The 19,472-nt window shown below is 63.7% G+C and overlaps 1 protein-coding gene across 1 annotated transcript; it reads right to left on the bottom strand.

Moving 5' to 3' along the window:
* Positions 1-1,075: 1,075 nt before the first annotated feature.
* Positions 1,076-10,249, bottom strand: LOC112545593 (uncharacterized). The gene is made up of 3 exons (XM_075917350.1): positions 9,835-10,249; positions 7,705-8,833; positions 1,076-1,458 (listed from the first exon to the last, which is right to left on the bottom strand). Exons 2-3 carry the CDS (start codon positions 8,831-8,833, stop codon positions 1,076-1,078), a joined length of 1,512 nt encoding a protein of 503 aa, XP_075773465.1. The 5' UTR covers positions 9,835-10,249.
* Between the last annotated feature and the right edge of the window lie 9,223 nt (positions 10,250-19,472).

Consider the following 19,472-nt stretch of genomic DNA (forward strand, 5'->3'; position numbering starts at 1 on the left):
ACAAGTTCAGGTTCCAAAGGGCATCAGCCAGTGTGTCCATGGGGGAGGCTGTCACATCGAAATTCCCATCCCCAGCTATGTACTGGTGCAGTGTCCAGGGAAACTGAGGCACACACACGGGGTTACCACAGGACAGTAGAATCTCATGCAATGGAACAAGTGCGGTGCCCAGGGAAACCGAGGCACACACACAGGGTTACCACAGGACAGTAGAATCCCATGCAACCGAACAAGTGCAGTGCCCAGGAAAACCGAGGCACACACACAGGGTTACCACAGGACAGTAGAATCCCATGCAACCGAACAAGTGCAGTGCCCAGGGAAACCGAGGCACACACACAGGGTTACCACAGGACAGTAGAATCCCATGCAACTGAACAAGTGCAGTGCCCAGGGAAACTGAGGCACACACACGGAGTTACCACAGGACAGTAGAATCCCGTGCAACAGAACAAAGCGCACTGAGCGAATGCAATCCCCACTTTGTCTCGCACAGCGAGTCAGACACTGGGGCGCCTGGCTGCAGGGTGACCAGGTGCCCAGTGGAGGTGCTAAGGCAGCTTCCTGCCTGTCCTGGCACTGCAGACCGGGCTGCACCCCAGAAGTGGTCAGCAGCCGGCCTGGCTCCTCGGCGGTGGGGAGTAGCCAGTTCGCACAAGATAAAAAAACAAAACAAGCCGCAAAATGAAGCCGATCCGAATGACCCTCACCCATTTGCCTGGCGACAAACTAGGCCAGTTCCCTGTTCGGCTGGCACAGCCCGCTCCCGACAAGTGCACCCCAAACAAGCCACAATTCCAACGGGGCGTTTTCTAAAAATATTCCAGACTGTGAGCAGGAAGCAGACACGTGAACAACACCCCTCCAACCGACACCCCTGCAACCATCAAACCTACAAGCAAGTCCAGGCCAGCCCCTTCCCCAACTTGCAATTCCCACGGGGGTGGGTTCTCCAGCCCTCCATGGAGCACTGGTGATGTCTGTCCAACTTCTTAAAAGCCTTCAGCAACGGGGACTCCCCAGCCTCCCTGGGTAACCCGTCCCACTGCCGAGCTACCTCAGAGCTGGGACGTTTTCACTCATTTCCCACCTTCAACTCCCTCACTGCAAACAAAGCCCCTTTTTTCCTCCTCCCGCCAGCGGACACGCAGCTCAGCTCAGCACCCACTTCAGAGCAACCCTTGACACATTCACAGGCGGCTCGAGTCCCCCTCGGTCTTCTCCGTAGACTGCGCACGGCCAATTCGTTCAGCCTCTCCTTGTGTCTCATGTTCTCCAAGCCGCTGCTCTTTGTGGTTGCTCTCCTCTGGACTTTCTCCAGTCTCTCCACATCTTTCTGACAGTGCAGGACGTTCAGACACAGATGGGAGGCCTTGCTAGACTCTCCCGCCAAACTCAAATTGCCCAGCTCAGGGTAGTGCTGAGTGACATCTAACGCTGTCAAGGCTCTTCCCCGCTCTGGCACAACGAATGCAGAAGTGGGGGCCCACAAGAGCACTCCAAACCCTTGTCTCTACAGGCTCTGGTAAGAAAAAACTTCCTCCCAAAATCCTAATATCCAGATTTTGGGGAATCCGCTGCCACCACCCAAGTAATTCCAAGAAAACCAGGGAAGAGATCACTTGGCCAGTCTCCCTAAGGCAAAACTCTCCCCTGCTCCAAACCTCCTTTTTACTTCGAGTTGGGAAAAACAGAGGGAATTCACAGACAACAATGGACTCTGCCCTTGTAACTAGGCACAACAATCGACCAATACCGGTTAATTTATAAAAAGAAACAAACTTTTATTATAAAAACAAGGCTACAGATGGAAAGAGCCACCAATTGACATAGATACTCAGGGAAACCCCCTAGGCTAAAACTTAGTTACAAAGAAAAAAGAAAGACACAATTAACAGCTCAGCCATTATTTCCACATCCCCAAACAAGGAAAACAACAAATCCTGACGGACTATCTAAACTTTTCCCTACTTACACATTTTAAGAAGTCCGTTCTTGGAGCGGGATGTGTCTCCCATCTCCCTCAGTCTTGGAAGAAACTGCTCTGCCCCCTCAAACACAGAAGAGAGAGAGAGAAAACCCCTCTCTTCTAGTTTCAAATTTCTACCTGCATTGTTATTGGCTGGCCACTCGATACCTTGCTAGGTATAGAGTTAACCCCTTAGTCACCAGGTGCTGGTCAGCACTCCTGATTACGACAAAGGCCGTGCACTATTAGGTGATCAGACACTCCAGCCTGGCCTCCAGCTGTCAGAATAGCACTGTTGACTGGGTCGAGTGGTGCACAAACGTCTGGCAGGATGCACATTCATTTCCGCTCTCGCCCCTTCTGTCAGGGATTCGTGGGGTTGATGCTCTGGCCCTGCTTGCTCTGTAAGAGGCCAGCCAGTGCCTGTTCTCTCCAAGCCCACCAATCCCAGGGCAAGACGCTCACACCACTTCTCCCTCCCTGGGTCTGACCTCAGAGCGTTCAGGCATCCACCCCATGTGCCCCCCGCTGCGAGTCCACCCTGGCGGAGCTCCTCGGGGAGTCGGAGGTGTGAGGGACCAGGCCGGATCCGGGCACTGCTGAAGGCATTAGCTCAGGGCGAATTGCTGAAAACCAGGGCTCCTTACAGCCCTCGACTGGAGACCTTCCACACAGGCCACAAACCAGTCACACCGAGCGCTCCAGCTGTCAATCCGGAGAGCAGGAAGCCTCACAAGCAAAACCCCTCAGACACCCCAGCTCTCCCTGTGCCACAATCAGCCCCAGGCCTAACACACAGGTGAGGGGTTATAGAACCCGATCTCGCCTACCCCGCACAGATCCTCCTGGTCCCAAAGAACCAGCCACAGGTCCCTGGTCAATTTACACTCTGGGTCTTACCCACAAAGTCACGCTGAGCCAGTCCTTTAGAATCTAACAGCTAAAAGTTTATTACTATGAGAAAGAAAAGGTGGAGAGTGAGGTTGTTAAGGAGAATACATGACATGCACCCGTCACCAAGTTCTTGATGCAGGCTCTCAGCAGAGGTGTTACAAACTGCCAGCTTAAAAGTCTCTGGTGTCCATCCAATGTCAGGCTCTGTCCCCGGCTCTGTCCCTCGCAAGGCTGCATCTGGGATCAGTAGCAAGATTGAAGACAAGATGGATCCCGCTTCATGGCACTTTATATCCCTTCCTGGTGTCTCCCAAGCTGGAGTGGGTCACATGATCAAGTGACCTGTCTGTTTCACATGCCAGACGCCATTCCGCCCTGCTTGGTCTGCCGGTTCCAGACACATTCCTCAGGTGTGAATTGGCCACCGTTGTCCTTGGGACCGTGCTAGTTAGCACAGTCATTCATTGGACACTCCTTCCTTACAGCAGGCAGCCCAGGCCCATGGCTGTCTCAGACAGAGAGCGTTCCCAGCACCCGCAGAGAGCCCATATTCATAACTCCACATCCAGACATCGCACGAGCACATGAGCAGCAGACACAGGATCAGTAGGACACGAGCTTTCATTGGACACCTCACATGGCCCCCTTTGTACAGACTTTGGGGCAACCCCCGCCCCCGGTGGGCGCAGCAGGGATCCGGCTGCTCATTATAAAAGCCAATAAGGTGACGGGGGGCCTGCACCCCAGCTGTGTAGGCAGCTGTGACTCTCAGCCGGGATGCAAAACGGGAGGTTGTTAGTCGGCTGCATAGAACGGAGCATTCGGTCGAGTCCATCTAAGGCGCCTGGAAGTGGCTCGCTCCGCACCCTCAGCCAGGTGAGACTGACCCACTTCCAGCTGCTTGGCCCCCGACAGGCCTGCTCATCCTCCCCTAGACTTTGATTCACTGGTCGCTTCCCCCTCCTGGGGCTCACATGCAGGCCTTTGGAGCAGCCCCCCACAAAAGTCACATGCCCTTATTCCCACCACCTGAACACTGGTGCCACACACAGGGAAACTGAGGCACGTGCAGCATTCATGCAAGGCAGTCACGCTCCCGTAGGTTCATATACAAAATAACAAGGGAAAATCCCCTTTGTCGCCCCCCCATAGCTGGAGATCACCCCTCAGCGCCGTGCCCCGCCCGTCAGAGCAAGGGTTCAGTGGGGCGCTGGGAGAGCGGCTGCGGGTCGTGCTCCCTGAGCGTGAGGGGCTTCAGGAGATCAGGCCGTGTAGACAGACGGTGCCCAGGTGATTGGCTCCCACCTGGCCATAGGCTCCCGGAACGAGAACTCGGGCTGGGCATGCAGAGCAGAGAGGAGGCACCCCAGGAAGTGAGGCCCAAAAGTTAGAGCGGGACAGAACCCTGCAGCCCTCTGACGGCACCTCTGCCCTATTGAACCCTGGGAGGTGCCCGGGCAGTTATCTGGGAACTCCCCAAATGTCTGGCCTGCTGGGCCCCCCCCTTCTTTTCTGACCTCTGACCCCAGCCTGGCATCACCCCTGATGTCCAGCATCTGACCCCCGCCTGGTATCACCTCTGACCTCTGACCCTCACCCCAGCCTGGTGTCACCTCTACCCTCCAATCTCTGACCCCAGCCTGACTCTGTCCTGATTCTTGCTTCTGAACCTGGCTCTGGTGACCCCCTGGCCCTGCTCACTGGCTGCCGTGCTCCCTTCGCGGCCCCAGCGACACTGGGACTAGTGGGAGCGGTGCAGGGACCAGGCTACGATGGGGGATGGCAGCCCGGGGCTTTCCTACATCCAGAGGGGATGTTCTCTAAGAGCCCTTGTTCCAAAAGCAATTTCGTTCTGGGCAGGGCTGCGGCCCCGGTTGCGCGGGAGGCCGGATTCGGCCACAAGCTCCCTGTCTGGCCTTGGAATGTAGGAATCGGGTTGTGCTGCAGCCTAGGAGATTAGCTTCCAAGTGTTACCCCCAAACCAGGTTCTGGGGTGCCCACACAAGAGCCCGCCTAATTCCCCCTTAATCTGCTCTCCCTGGCTCCGCAGGGGTGGCCGAAGACCACGTGGAGGCCACGGACACAACCCTCTGATTGTCACAGGGCTCCTTCTACGGATACCCGTGTGGCACTGCCTGCAAGGCGGGAGAGACTTTACCGGGACCCTCCGGAGAGCGATATTACCCAACGGCAGCGCCTCGTGCCAGAGAGGCGCCGGCGGGTGGGCGTGGGAAAGTTCCAAGGCGCTAGGTGTGCGCATCCCGTTGGTAGCCACGCGCCGCCTTAGTCCTGTGCGTTAGAAACAGGCGCGGCGTGTGCGAGTGTCAGACCTGTGCTGGGCGCCGGGGTGATCTCCCCAGGCCTGTTGGCATCCGCGCCCATTGAGGGACGCCCGTCGCTCCCAGAGCCCCCTGAGAAAAGCCGCGTCGCCCTAGGCGTCCGGGGGACATGGCAAGGCCAGCTGGTGGGCAGGGGGCTCCCGTGTGCTGCGAGCTGGTGTTTGGGGCCACGGCCGGACAAGCCACATGGCAAAGAATCTCACAAGGCAGCTGCATCTTCTCCGGTTTGTCTTCCCTCCAGCTTCCCATCTCCGGAGCAGCGTCTCTGGCCCCAGCGCGCTGGACAAAGGGCAGCCCGGGTCCCTCCAGCCAGCATACGCCCCCATGCTGCTGAGAACCCGCCGAGACTCGGAAGGCCGGGCCCGTCCCTGGGCGCACACGTCCAGCGCTCCTCCCTGCACTAGGAGCCCGTGGGCCAGAGGGCCGGCCGGCGGCTCGGGATGCTGGGGAAGGCCCACGCTCGTATTGGCCCAGTCCCAGGGCCGGGCCGTCGGGCTCCCAAGAGCAGTGTGTGCGGCGGGCAGCGGGTTTCCTCGCTGCGCTGGGAATCGGGGCTGAGCGGGAGCCAGAGAACTGGCAGCCAATAGAGACAGCTGGGCGGTTGCTTCTCAGCTGCCCCATAACCAGGGGGCATCCGGAGCACCGTTTGGGGTGGGCTGGGGAGTCGAGCGTCAGTGGGACACGTCAGTTTCGGGAGCACCCGCTGCCCTGAGGCAGCCTGTCCTCCCCGTGGCACCGTGAGCCACAGCACCCACTCCCGACACAGGAGCAATCTGAACACAGCCCCCCACCTGCACGCCCCAGCGCCCAGTGCTGGTTGCAGGGACGGGCCGTATGTCTGGTGACCTGCTATTCCCCCGCTGGCGACAGCAGCGGCTAATGCTCCTTGAGCATCCCAGAGAGAAACCCCGCACACGCGCATGTCCTCACGCCTGGATCACACGTCCCCGTGCGAACACACCAGGCACACGTCCCCGTGCAAACACACCAGGCACACACGTCCACACAGAAACACACCCGCTGAAGGCACGCCTGTCGGAAGGAGGAAGGCGTCTGCGCTTGGCCCCGGTTGCTCATAGCCCTTCCCAGTGGCCTATGCGAGACGCTGACTCCCATCGGGTGCCCAGGGCGTGTCACCGTGCCGAGCCCGGGGCACAGGAGGGCGGCTGAGCTCAGACACACAGGGCACAACCCTGGGGGCTTCCTGCTCTCGAAGGCCGTAAACACGCCAGCCTGGTGAAGGCACCTTGGGGCAAGTTTGGCAGCTTCAGTGCACACTGATAGGAAGGTTCACTAGACCCCACTCCTCCCCCCCCCCGAGAGTCCAGGAGTCCTGCCCCCCTGCTCTAACCACTAGACCCCACTCCCCTCCCAGAGAGCCCAGGAGTCCTGCCCCCAGCTCCCAATTCAAACCAACCAGACCCGCTTCCTTCCCAGACCAAGGGATAGAACCCAGGAGTCCTGGCTCCCAGCACCCCCCGCTCCGCCCCACTGTAACCACTAGACCCCACTCCCCTCCCAGAGCACCCAGTAGGCGCCTGTGTGGATACTCCGAAGGGCCCAAGGGAGGGGTTCTCCAGACAAATTCTTGGGTGGGCTCCCAGGGCGGCGGGCGGCCGCCCTTCTACTTCGAATGCAAATGTTTATTTTCACAAAACCAAATAAATACGTGTGCCCCGCGCTCTGTGCCCTGCGCCCTGCTCTGGGGAGTGACGGCACCAACCAGCCAAGCGCCACCTCCCACTGCCGGGCGGCTCAGCCCCGGCATGGCTGGGGAGCTGTTCAGCCCGGCGGGGAGGCAGCGGGGGGCAGACGCCAAAGCCATGTGGCCAGAGCCAAGGCTGGAGCCCAAAGCCTGAGCTGAGCCCCACACCCGGGGAAGGGGGCACTCGCCAGCTGCTGGCCCCTGCAGCCTTCTGCCCCATGCGCCTCTGGTGGGGGCAGGGCCCAAGAGGGAACGTCAGCAGCAACACCCCGGGGGGGCGGCAGGAGCACCCGGACTGATGGGTTTTCCCTCCCCCCTCCCCCACACACCCAGCGCAGGTGGCTGTGGCCCCCGGAGCAGCCCCTGGACCGCTGGCCTAAGGGGCTTGGAGACGGGCCCCAGGCCTGGATACCCCGCTAGCTGCTGGCGGAGGAGGGGCCGTGTTCCTGTGTGGCTGAGGCCCCATGGGCCCGGCTGAGACCCCTCACAGGGCCTTGTGGAATATTTTCCTCCGCCCGCCCCCCCACACTGCCCCTGCCTGGGCCCCCATCCCCCACCCCTCCTTCCACCTCAGACCAAGGCCTGGAGACCCCCATGTCCCACCTCTATGGCCCCCTCCAGCCCCACTCCCTTCCGCCACCTCTGTTCCCCTCCCACCCCCCGGCCCAGCTCCGGGCCCTCCTCTCCCAGTACGGCCCAGTCCTGGTCGCCCTGCCCGCCCTCCCCTTCCCTGCCCTCTTCCCGCTGGCCCTTCTGCGACCAGCACCCCCCAGGCCTGGCGTCCCCCACCCACTCGCCTCCCTCGAAGTCCCCCCTCACCCTGCCTTCCCCCACCTCCCCCTCCTCCCACCCGTCCCAGCACACGCTCCCCTCCCTCATGCACCCCCCCTCCGGGGCCCGCTCCCCCTCCCGCCTCCCACGGCAGCACGTGGCCTGGCCTAGGCAGGCGCCCCCGTAGCCCAGGCACACCAGGATGCTGATGCAGGCCGTGAGGGCCAAGACGACCAGCGCCATGTGCTTGTCGGCCTGGCCCCGCACGGCGCACTCCAGGGCGGGGGGGCAGGCCGGGGTGCCGGAGAAACAGCGGAAGGTGGGCCCCGACATCAAGGGCAGCTGCCGGGCCAGCACGGCCCAGAGGAAGCCGGTCTCGGTGGCCAGCAGGGAGGCGATGCACACGGTGAAGACTCCAGCATGCCAGGGCGGGTGGGTGGACAAGTCAGGTGCCACGAGGGGCCCGGCCTCAGCGCTCAGGCCGTCCGTGGCTCTGGCAGCTACGCTGGTTGCCGGCGTGGAGACGGCGGCCGTGCTGGAACCTGCTGCTGGCTGGACCGGGGCCGCCATGATGGATCTAGTGGCCATGTTGGATTCCTCTCCCATCTTGGGCCTGGCAGCCATCTTGGATTCGCCCAGGAGTCTGACTGTGACAGCCATATTGGATTTAGAGGCCATCTTGGATTTAGAGGCCATCTTGGATTCCCCCATCAGCTTCGGCCTCGCAGCCATGCCGGATCCTACCGACAACCGGCGCTCAGAGGCCCTGTTGGGCTGGGCCGCCGCGGCCTCCGTCCCCGCCTCCGTCCCCGCCGCGGCCTCGCCCGGCCCTTTGGGGTAGAGTATTCGGATGATGGTGATGGGGAACAGGGCGATGAGGAAGGAGAAGCCCCAGGTGGGCCTGACCGGGTCCCTGAAGTGGCGGTTGTAGCACACCGAGGTGCAGAAGGTCCGGGTGTCGGCCTCCTGCCCGGGGCCCCAGGCACACGCGATGTCCTGCTGCACGTTCTCCCACGAGGAAATGGCGAAGTACATGGCAAGCAGCCGCAGGCCCAGCAGGAAGAACCAGTGCTCCAGGCCCTGCCACTGCACCGACCCCGACAGCGCCGACAGCACCGGCTGCAGCAGGCTCACCAGCGAGGAGATGATGATCATCTGGCAGGAGAGAGGCGCGGTGGGGAGTGGCACCGGGGACAGAGAGGGATGGCAGCATGCCCACATGCCACCCATGGGAGAGGGAGCTCGCAGGCTTCCATTCCTCTCTGCGTTCTGCCTGTCTCGCTGTCTGTCCGACTGTGTGCCCGACTGTCTTTCCGACTGTCTGTCTGCCTATCTCGCTGTCTGTCCAACTGTCTTTCCGACTGTCTGTCTCTCTGACTGTCTGTCTTTCCGACTGTCTGCCTGCCTGCCTGTCCAACTATCTGACCATCTATCCATTTGACTGTCTGTCTGCCTACCTGCCTAGCTCAGGGCCAGGCTACAATGAGCACTGAGCCCCATACAGCTGCAATTAAGACAACCTAACTCCCAGCATAAACGGCACTAAGTCAACGGCACAATGTTTCTGTCAACCGAGCCGCCGGCTCGTGGGAGGTGGATTCACCAGGGCGACGGGAGAACCCCTCCTGGAAGCATAAATGGCATCCACACAGGGGAGCCACACCTGGGAGGCACCTGCCTTTCCAGACCAGCCCCTGGACGCGGCGACTGCAGGGCCAGCGGGGACCTCTGGGATTGTCAGTCTCCTGTGGAGCCCGGGCCAGGGACCGGCCGCCATCGGTTCCCATTTCCACGGCCTTGCTCTCCGGCTCCTTCCCTCCTTCTCGTGACTTCGCCTGCCGCGTCCTCTGCTCCTCGCTCCCTTCGCCCCCGTCTATGGCCTCGGCCGAGATTGGGCGCCGGTGGCTCCAGGTGTCAATTTTCCCTCCCTGCGCCCAGGTCTGGGCCTGCGGGGTGGTGAGCACTGCACCCCCCTCCAAGGGCAAGATCGGGGCGCCCCCCCGGGCCCTGCCAGACACCCAGTGAGACAGACCCTGCCCCATAGACACCCCCTCCCCCCACCTGTCTGTCTCATTCCCTCGCGCTTTCTGTCTCGGCTCAGCCCAGCGGGATCCCGGCCCCTTCCCTCACCCCCACGTGCCCCTGTTCCCTGGTACCTTTGCCTCTCTCCTAGCTCGCTCGCCGTCCCTCCTTTCTCCTCTTCGTCCGGGGATCCCCTGTCCCTCCGCGGGGCGCTGCGATTCCTCCCGCCCAGCAGCGTCCTGCCAGCCAGGCAGCCCGGGAAGGGGAGCCGCACAGAGAGACGGGCCAGAGCTATCGCCCAGACATCAACATCTTCCCACACGCCCGGCTCCCAGATCAGCTGGCAAAGGGCGTAGCTGCTCCACCCCCTCTGGGCGGGGTCACGGCTTGGAAGGGACCCAGGAGGCTGCCCCGTCTCCCACGGTGGAAACCGAAGCCAGAAGTGCAGACTCCCAGCCGACCTGCTCCCATCCACCAGGCCCTGCTCCGCTCCCACAGCCAGGGAGAGAGCCCAGGCATCCTGCTGCCAGCCCCTGCTGTAACCCCTGGGCGCCACTCCCTTCCGGAGCTGGGCAGAGGGGCAAGTGTCATTAAGCGCTAATAGGAAAGACCTCGGCAGAGCGAGGCTGCCCCGCCAATCCACCAGCGCTTCTTGGCCCTGTGAGGCGGGGGGAGCTTGGGGGGTTGCACGCGGGGGGCTCAGTGCCCGGCCGTTACTGGTTTCATGGGACAAGGGGGGGAGTTTGTTGTTGCAGGGAACAGCCCTGGAGCCCCCGACCCTCCTTGGAGGACACGGCCGGTTCTGGTGAGACGCCAGACAAGGGGCGACAGAGGGGACCCCAGCGACCGGCCCAGCGGGTCCCAGCGAGGGGGGAACATTGGACGGGGAGGGGGGCGGAGAAGAGGGGCCCGGGCGACCCTCTGACCTGGGGGGAAGGCACTGGCGGGGGAGGGGCTGTTGCTGGGGTGTTGGAGGCTCTGCTGGGAGAGGGGCTGAGTTGGGGGGACGCAGGCAGGACTCAGCTGGCTGCAGGGGGGGCTGACGTGGGGCTGGGGGCCCGGCCGACTGGCCTGAGGGATCCGTTGCTGTTCAAAGCTCAATAGACCCTCCTGTTTGGGGCTGGCTGGGAGTCGCTCAGGTCTAGAGAACAGGGGGGCACCATCCCTTCTGGGAGCAGAGGCCCCGGGAGCCAGAGGGAGGGGACCCCCGAGGGGCTCACGGCAGGGGCAGGGGGCTGGAGGCCCTGAGAGGCCCCTTCCCGGAGGCGGAGGGATGAACCCCCCCAGTGAGATTGGCCCCCCAAGAGAGGGTCACCGCACTGGAGTGGACTCCCTGAGAAGGGGCCGTCTCGCTGGAGGGGGCTCCCCGAGACGGGGCTGCCGCGCTGGAGAGGGGAGTCCCACCCAGGAGCCGAGGGGCCGAGTGTGGGCACCACCTGTGAGCCGTGACAGGCCCCGCCCCAGAGGTGGCCGCATCTGAGCACTGGGCAGCGGATCTGGAAGCTCTCTCCCCGGACGGGTACCTGTGCGGGGAGGAGACTTCAGGACCAGGCTGTAGGGAAGCGGCTCAGAGCCCTGGCCTGGCTTAGCCTGCCCTCCCCCCGATCCCGGACAGAGCGCGGCCGGGCGCCATGGGAGGGCGACTGGTATCAACAGCGCTGCAATCTCTGCCTACCCAGTGACGTCCCTCCCCCGGGAGCCGGGTCGCTGAGGGCCTGGGCAAAGCTCCCCAGCTGAGCCGGGCCCCAGCGGAGAGGCCGGCTGCAGAAGGTGGCCAGGCATGGTGAGGCCGGGCGCCTGTGGAGGCCGCCAGCAGACAGGCCCACCGAGGCAGGCGGCCACAGGAGAGGAAGGGCCCAAGCAAGCAAGATGCCTTCTCCCTGCCCTGCTGCCCTGGCGCGAAGGGGCGTGCGCGCCCACAACGCTCCTGCCATTCCAAAGCCCCGGAGCCCGGCTCATCCGACGCAGGCTCCAAAGCAGGGGCAGAGCCAGTCGCGTAATTAACCAATTACCACAGGGCTCGGCTGTGTCTGCCCTGGCCATTGAGTGACACAGCCTTTGTCATTCACAGGTGCTTACCCCGCCCCGGCATAAACAGCCTTTGTCCGCAGACGCCTTTTCCTGCCAGCTAGGCCAGCGGCACCCCGGGGGCGGACGTTGTGTCTCGGCAAAGTGCCGCCAAGTGTTTACACCGCCGGGCTTGCGTAACGCGGCTGGGGGCCCCGAACGCCGGGTTGCGCAGACACGCCCTAGCCGCCTTGCTGGCCACAGGACCTGCCGGCCGAGGGTCTCCAGTAGGAACCGGCCCAGGGTCTCCAGTAGGAACCGGCCGAGGGTCTCCAGTAGGAAGCGGCCGAGGGTCACCAGTAGGAAGCGGCCGAGGGTCTCCAGTAGGAACCGGCCGAGGGTCACCAGTAGGAAGCGGCCGAGGGTCTCCAGTAGGAACCGGCCAAGGGTCTCCAGTAGGAACCGGCCGAGGGTCACCAGTAGGAAGCGGCCAAGGGTCTCCAGTAGGAAGCGGCCGAGGGTCTCCAGTAGGAAGCGGCCGAGGGTCTCCAGTAGGAACCGGCCAAGGGTCTCCAGTAGGAACCGGCCGAGGGTCACCAGTAGGAAGCGGCCAAGGGTCTCCAGTAGGAACCGGCCGAGGGTCACCAGTAGGAACCGGCCGAGGGTCACCAGTAGGAACCAGCCGAGGGTCACCAGTAGGAAGCGGCCGAGGGTCACCAGTAGGAAGCGGCCGAGGGTCTCCAGTAGGAACCGTCCAAGGGTCTCCAGTAGGAACCGGCCGAAGGTCTCCAGTAGGAAGCGGCCGAAGGTCTCCAGTAGGAAGCGGCCGAGGGTCTCCAGTAGGAACCGGCCGAGGGTCACCAGTAGGAAGCGGCCGAGGGTCACCAGTAGGAACCGGCCGAAGGTCTCCAGTAGGAAGCGGCCGAAGGTCTCCAGTAGGAACCGGCCGAAGGTCTCCAGTAGGAACCGGCCGAGGGTCTCCAGTAGGAACCGGCCGAGGGTCACCAGTAGGAACCGGCCGAGGGTCACCAGTAGGAAGCGGCCGAGGGTCTCCAGTAGGAACCGGCCGAGGGTCACCAGTAGGAACCGGCCGAGGGTCTCCAGTAGGAAGCGGCCGAGGGTCACCAGTAGGAACCGGCCGAGGGTCACCAGTAGGAACCGGCCGAGGGTCACCAGTAGGAAGCGGCCGAGGGTCTCCAGTAGGAACCGGCCGAGGGTCACCAGTAGGAACCGGCCGAGGGTCTCCAGTAGGAACCGGCCGAAGGTCTCCAGTAGGAACCGGCCGAGGGTCTCCAGTAGGAAGCGGCCGAGGGTCACCAGTAGGAAGCGGCCGAGGGTCTCCAGTAGGAAGCGGCCGAGGGTCACCAGTAGGAACCGGCCGGGGGTCTCCAGTAGGAACCGGCCGGGGGTCTCCAGTAGGAACCGGCCGAGGGTCTCCAGTAGGAACCAGCTAGTAGCAATTCTGGAAAGTAACCCTGAGTAGGGTCCTCTGTGTTTCGCAGTCAGTGCACTCCAAAGCAGGCCTCTGACGCCACTTGGGGAGGCGCGTGCGAGTCTGTTCGGCAAGGAGTCCAGAGGCACTGTCGAAGCAAAACCACGCTCCTCTCTGTTTAGGCGGCTAACAACTGATTTGCTTTATTGATCAGTAAAGCCAAGTGAGCCAAACGTGGTCCCAGCAAAGTCGGGCCCAGTAAGGCTGCTAATACAATCAATCCTAGTATCTTTCTACCCTTAGCCAAACAGTCTGACGTCAGGGCATCCAATTACAGAAATCCTCAATTAAATTTGGAAAAACAAAGCCTTACCAACAAGATGGCGGACAGGTACGAGGGAGTGCATCTCCTGTCCCAGCCAGCCCAATGAACACATCCCAATAGCCCATCCTGTAGGCCTCTTCTCACGGGGGGACAGAACGTTCACTCTGGTCTACGTGCCAGAGAGAGAAGCTGAAATGGTTTCTGATACACAAGATGGCTTCTAGCTAAACATAAAATAGCTTCTACAGCACCTACAGATGTATTAGGGCATCTGCTTCCATGAGCCGAGGCTCCCTTCCCCGTGTGCTTGCAGGCAGAGAGGCCGGGCTGCGGAGCTGGGAGGGTGGCATCCGCTAACGAAACAAGGGCGTGTGCGCGCCTTTAGCCATGATGCAGGGGACGCGCCGGAGGGGACGTGGCCGGGTGCCATGAGCGAGCCGGCCCAGGTCTCCGTGCAGACCCCTCTGACGGGGCCCCGTTGGCGGATGAATCCCAGCACGGCCGCTTCTCCCTCCGTCTGGCTTTGACGGGCGTTTCCCTGACAGTGGCCGTGTGCTTGTGGGATTTGTGTCCATCCGTTCGGGGCGTTGCTGGAGCCCAGGGCTCCTACTTCACGGCCGCCTGCCCTGCGTGCGAGCCCCGGCAAAGCGACTCGGCATGCTCGGCCCGACTCCGGCCTGGCCCGTTCGCACTGAGCTCACTGCCCCGCGGCCGGCCTGGCGCCCGCCCGCCTTCCCTCCTGCCACGCTCTGGGCCTGCTGCTTACGGCTGCCTGTGCCCACCTCACCTGCTCTCAAGCTGCGGCTTTTCATGGGACGCCCGGAACCCTGAGCCCCCTTGCTTGGGACCAGAGACACACCCAAGGGCGCCAGTCCTGTGGGTACCAAGCCTGGAGCTGAAGTCCCCTTGGGCCCCTCACACGCAGAGGTGGGACTCGAGCTCCCCCCCGATATGGGGTGAGGGGGCTCAGGAGGGCTCAGGCTCCGATCCCCCCGGGGTTGTGTGCTAATTTCTGTTGTCAGAAGGGGGTCGCAGTGACATTTGAGAACCACTGGCTTGCGTCTAATAAATGGCAGGGCTAGGGAAGAGCACGCGGCCTTGCGACGGAATAGCCGCGCTCCCGTTCATTTATCCCTAGACGAGCCGCCTCAGCGAACCATGCGATCGGCACCCCACCCCCAAACTCCTCAGTGAGATTGTGCCACCGTTTGGGGCCCCATTTCACTTGGCGCCGTGGGCAACCGCCTAGTTCGGCTCTGTGGACGGGCCGCCCCTGTTCCTGGCGTGAAATAGTTAAGTTGCCACTGTTGGGCGTCCTGAAAACCCTGGGTCTCCGAATTTGGCGAGCCAGCCAGGAGCGCTCACGTTGGCGAGCGGTGCCGGGGAGGGCGGGAACTGGAGGACGATGGCGGCCCCAGGGAGTCGGCCCCCGTCCCTGCTGGCAGCAGCCAGGCGGCTCCAGGGGCTGCACCCCAACGGACAAGGGCCAGCGCCGCGGTGCGAGACGGAGGCTGCTCCGGGGGTCGTGTTCAGGGCCCCCCAGGTCACAGCCGAAGCTCTTCCCCAGCCCCGGCCGAGGGGACCCTGCTCGGTTCGCTCTCAGGGGGGATTGTGGGGACTTTATTCCCCTTGTGGTGTTGCATGCGAGTTCTACTGGCCTGTAGTAACCCCGTGTGTGTGCCTCAGTTTCCCTGGACACCGCACCAGTCCCTAGCTGGTGGTGGGACTTTGAGTGTGACAGACTCCCCATGAACACAATGCCCTTTGTAACCTGACCCGGGGACCCCCCCAAAGTGGAACAAAGGCCGGAGGAGGGCTGGCTGGGGCGCTAGGATGAGCTGCAGAGTGGGGGTTGGTCTCAGCTGACTTGGGGGGCAGGGCCCTGGCTCTGGGCCCCCTCTCCCCAAGACTGTGCTGGCTGCTCCTGGCCCCTGTGCTCCCTGCCGGCTGGCAGTCCCTCTGGCTGCAGGTGGGGGGCAGGGCCCGTGCCTCCCCAACATGGCCAGTGTGGCAAACAGGCGGCTCTCGGTGCTGGTTTGTGCCTTAGAGTGGAGAACCCCGAGGTGGGGGCTGTGCGGTGCCCTGTCGCTGAGCGACTCACCCTGATCTGACCCGCTCAGCCGTGCCCCAGAAGCCCAAGTAGGAGACTGCAGGAAACGTGTGAGTGTTTATTGACAGAGCAAAGGAAAGGCCAATCACTCGACACGAAACCGCGCCTCTGTTTCTCTGCTCCTCCCCAGAGGCAGCTGCATCCCGTAAGGAGGATCCCTGCATAAACATCCCCCCAGAGGCAGCCACATCACATGTCAGGCAGGGATCCTGGTATAAACATCCCCAGCGCCCCACCCCAGAGGTGGCCGCATCACATGGGCGAGGATCACAGTGTCGACATCCCTGGTGCCCCACCCCAGAGGTGGCTGCATCACATGGGGCAGGATCTAGATATAAACATCACCGGTGCCATACCCCAGAGGTGGCCGCATCACATGGGCGAGGATCACCGTGTCAACATTCCTGGTGCCCCACCTCAGAGGTGGCCACATCACATGGGGAAGGATCACAGTATCTACATCCCTGGTGCCTCACCCCAGAGGTGGCCGCATCACATAGGCGAGGAACCCAGCGAGGGGTCCCCCGTGTGCCCAGCCCTGCCGTGCGCTAGAGGGTCCATGTCCCGGTGCCGGGCGAGGGGTCCCCCGTGTGCCCAGCCCTGCCGTGCGCTAGAGGGTCCATGTCCCGGCGCCGGGCGAGGGGTTCCCCATGTGCCCAGCCCTGCCGTGCGCTAGAGGGTCCATGTCCCGGCGCCGGGCGAGGGGTCCCCCGCGTGCCCAGCCCTGCCGTGCGCTAGAGGGTCCATGTCCCGGCGCCGGGCGAGGGGTCCCTTCATTAGGAGCTCCCCCTCACCCTTTGTGTACAACCTTCCTTTCCCCCTGCCCACCACAAACTTGGCACCCTCCGTCCCTGCCCCCCTGCCCACTGCCCTCCCTTCCCCCACCCTCAGCCCACAGCCCCCTCCCCCACACCCCCCTTCTTCCAGCCTCTCACTCCCCTTGCTGCCCCCCTCCCACTCTCCCCTCAGGATCTCCCCCTCCTCCTTCCCCCCACCTCCCCCTGTCTCGCCCATCTCCATAGCCCACCCTTCCCAGACCCCCTTCCGCCCCGCCTGGGCCCCCCTGCCCTCTCTGCCCTCTGGCCCTGCCCCTCCCCACCCCACGGCCGACCCCGCTCCCCGCTCCACAGCCTCTGCCTCCCCCCCACAGCCCCGTCGCCCCCTGCCACAGGCCCTGCCCCGCAGCTCCAGCGTGCCGAAGCCCAGGCAGACGAGCATGTTGATGCAGGCCGTGAAGGCCAAGGAGGCCAGCGCCATGCGCTTGTCGGCCTGGCTCCGCAGGGCGCACTCCAGGGCGGGGGGGCAGGCCGGGCTCCCCAGGGTGCAGCGGAAAGAGGTGGCCGACATGGCCGGCAACTGCAGGGCCAGCACGGCCCACAGGAAGCTCAGCTCGGTGGCCAGCAGCAGCCCCACGCACAGGCCAAAGAGCAGGTGGCGCCAGGGCACGCAGGCGGCCGGACCGGAGGGCTCACGCGCCGGGGGACCAGCGGCCGAGCTGGGCGTCCCCACCGGCGTCAGCCCCTCGGCCAGCGCCCGCACGCCCCGGCTCCGCACCAGCTGCATCAGCCCCAGCGTGAAGACGGTGGCCAGGAAGGCGAAGGCCCAGAGGCCGAACATGGGGACGGGGAAGTGCTGGTTGTAGCAGAGCGCGTTGCAGAAGCTCCGGGCCGCGCCCTTCTCCTCCGGCCAGCTGCAGGCGAGGATGGAGTCGTCCGACTCCCAGGGCGAGCTCACCAGCACCAGCGTCACCAGGCGCAGGCCCGTCAGGAAGTACCAGGGCATCAGGCCGCGGCATTTGGTGTCCTCCGACAGGCAGCCCAGGGCCGGCTGGGCGAGCCGCGAGATGCCAGCAACAATGGTAGCCATCTGTGGAGAGAGAGACCTGGCTCTTTCCTGTCCTCCTGCCCTGCCCTGCTTTCCACCGCCTCTGGCGCCTCGCACGCTGCCCTGGCACGGGGACCCTCCCCCTGGTGCCCGGCCCCCTCGCACGCCGCCCTGGCACGGGGACTCTCCCCCTGGTGCCCGGCCCCCTCGCACGCCGCCCTGGCACGGGGACTCTCCCCCTGGTGCCCGGCCCCCTCGCACGCCGCCCTGGCACGGGGACTCTCCCCCTGGTGCCTGGCCCCCTCGCACGCCGCCCTGGCACGGGGACTCTCCCCCTGGTGCCTGGCCCCCTCGCACGCCGCCCTGGCACAGGGACTCTCCCCCTGGTGCCTGGCCCCCTCGCACGCCGCCCTGGCACAGGGACTCTCCCCCTGGTGTCCGGCCCCCTCGCACGCTGCCCTGGCACAGGGACTCTCCCCCTGGTGTCCGGCCCCCTCGCACGCCGCCCTGGCACGGGGACTCTCCCCCTGGTGCCCGGCCCCCTCGCACGCCGCCCTGGCACGGGGACTCTCCCCCTGGTGCCTGGCCCCCTCGCACGCCGCCCTGGCACAGGGACTCTCCCCCTGGTGCCCGGCCCCCTCGCACGCCGCCCTGGCACGGGGACTCTCCCCCTGGTGCCCGGCCCCCTCGCACACCGCCCTGGCACGGGGACTCTCCCCCTGGTGCCTGGCCCCCTCGCACGCCGCCCTGGCACAGGGACTCTCCCCCTGGTGCCCGGCCCCCTCGCACGCCGCCCTGGCACGGGGACTCTCCCCCTGGTGCCCGGCCCCCTCGCACACCGCCCTGGCACAGAGACTCTCCCCACAGCTCCCGGCCGCTCCTCCTGGCACCTCGCACACTGCCCTGGCACGGAGACTCTCCCCACAGCTCCCGGCCGCTCCTCCTGGCACCTCGCACACTGCCCTGGCACGGAGACTCTCCCTCCCCTACCCCAACCAGCACTTGGCCGTCTCGCACACCACCCTGGCGAGGGGATTCTCCCCCCATCTCCCATTGGCGCTCGGCTCCTTTTTCTTTCCTCTTACTTTGTGCCTCCCTCCCTCCCTCCCGCCCTTCCCCTCCGTTCACTCCTCTCCTCCTTCTCTCATCTCTTTTCCTTCTCTCTCATTCCCCTTTCTCTGCCTCCTTTATTTTCTTCCTTTTGCGTCAGTCTCTCGTCTTTCTTTCTTTCTTTCTTTCTTTCAGTCTACACCGCAGGGGGTCTCCGGGATACCAGAGATCCCGGAAAAGCTCGGCTGCATCCAGGGAGCGCGTCTGCTCTTCTGCTTTTTTTTGTGGGAGGAAGAAGGGCTCTTCCGAAAGGGCGATTTTCCAAACTTTAGCCCAGTGTAGACAGGCCACATTTTGGAAAAGCCTCTTCCGAAAAAAAATCGGACAAAGCTGCAGTGTAACCCCAGCCTCCTTCACTCCGGGGGTTTCTTTTTTCTCCTTTTTCTCTTTCTTTCTCACCCTTATTCCCTCATCCTCTCTCGCCTTCATTCTTCCCCTTACTCCTCCTTCCTCCTTCCTTCCTCCCTTCCCCTTACTGGCCCAGACTCTCAGTTTCTTTCCTTCTTCCTCGTTCCCATTTCCCCTTCCCCACGTCTCCCTAGCCAGTCCCACATTCCCTGCCGCTCTCCCTCGGCTCCTCCAGCTCTGACTCAGCCCAGGACCGGTCCAGCCGCCTCTGGTTCCACCCTGACGAGCAGCTGCCGCCTGCCTCCCAGCTCTGCCTCCGTGGCCCACATACAGGGGCCCCCAGCCCTCTCATGCCAGCCTGGGGGTGGCGACACACAACAGCGGCTCCCTGCGCTGGACCTGCACCCCCGCCCGGCCCGTGTCCTGGTACCTGTTCCGCTCCCGGGGCGCCTTTCCTCTTCCTCCCGCCGCGCTCTCTCCTTCCCTTCCTGCCTGCTGGGAGTCAATATATTCCAGCTGCCCCACCCCAGCCTTGCGCCCCAATCCACATTGTGATGTCAAAACCCTAAGTCAGCAGCGGGGAACTTGCCAGCACATCCCTGATCCCCTTCCTTGT

Source organism: Pelodiscus sinensis, unplaced genomic scaffold, assembly GCF_049634645.1.
Source record: "Pelodiscus sinensis isolate JC-2024 unplaced genomic scaffold, ASM4963464v1 ctg185, whole genome shotgun sequence".
NCBI classification, from domain to species: domain Eukaryota; kingdom Metazoa; phylum Chordata; order Testudines; family Trionychidae; genus Pelodiscus; species Pelodiscus sinensis.

What these genes read in the sequence shown, in the direction of transcription:
- LOC112545593 (XM_075917350.1), bottom strand. Translation starts at nt 8,833, where the DNA reads ATGATCATCATCTCCTCGCTGGTGAGCCTGCTGCAGCCGGTGCTGTCG. An exon ending in GAGGGGGGACTTCGAGGGAG is followed by an intron (nt 1,459 to 7,704) that starts GCGAGTGGGTGG and finishes TCGTTGTGCCAG; the next exon opens with AGCGGGGAAGAGCCTTGACA.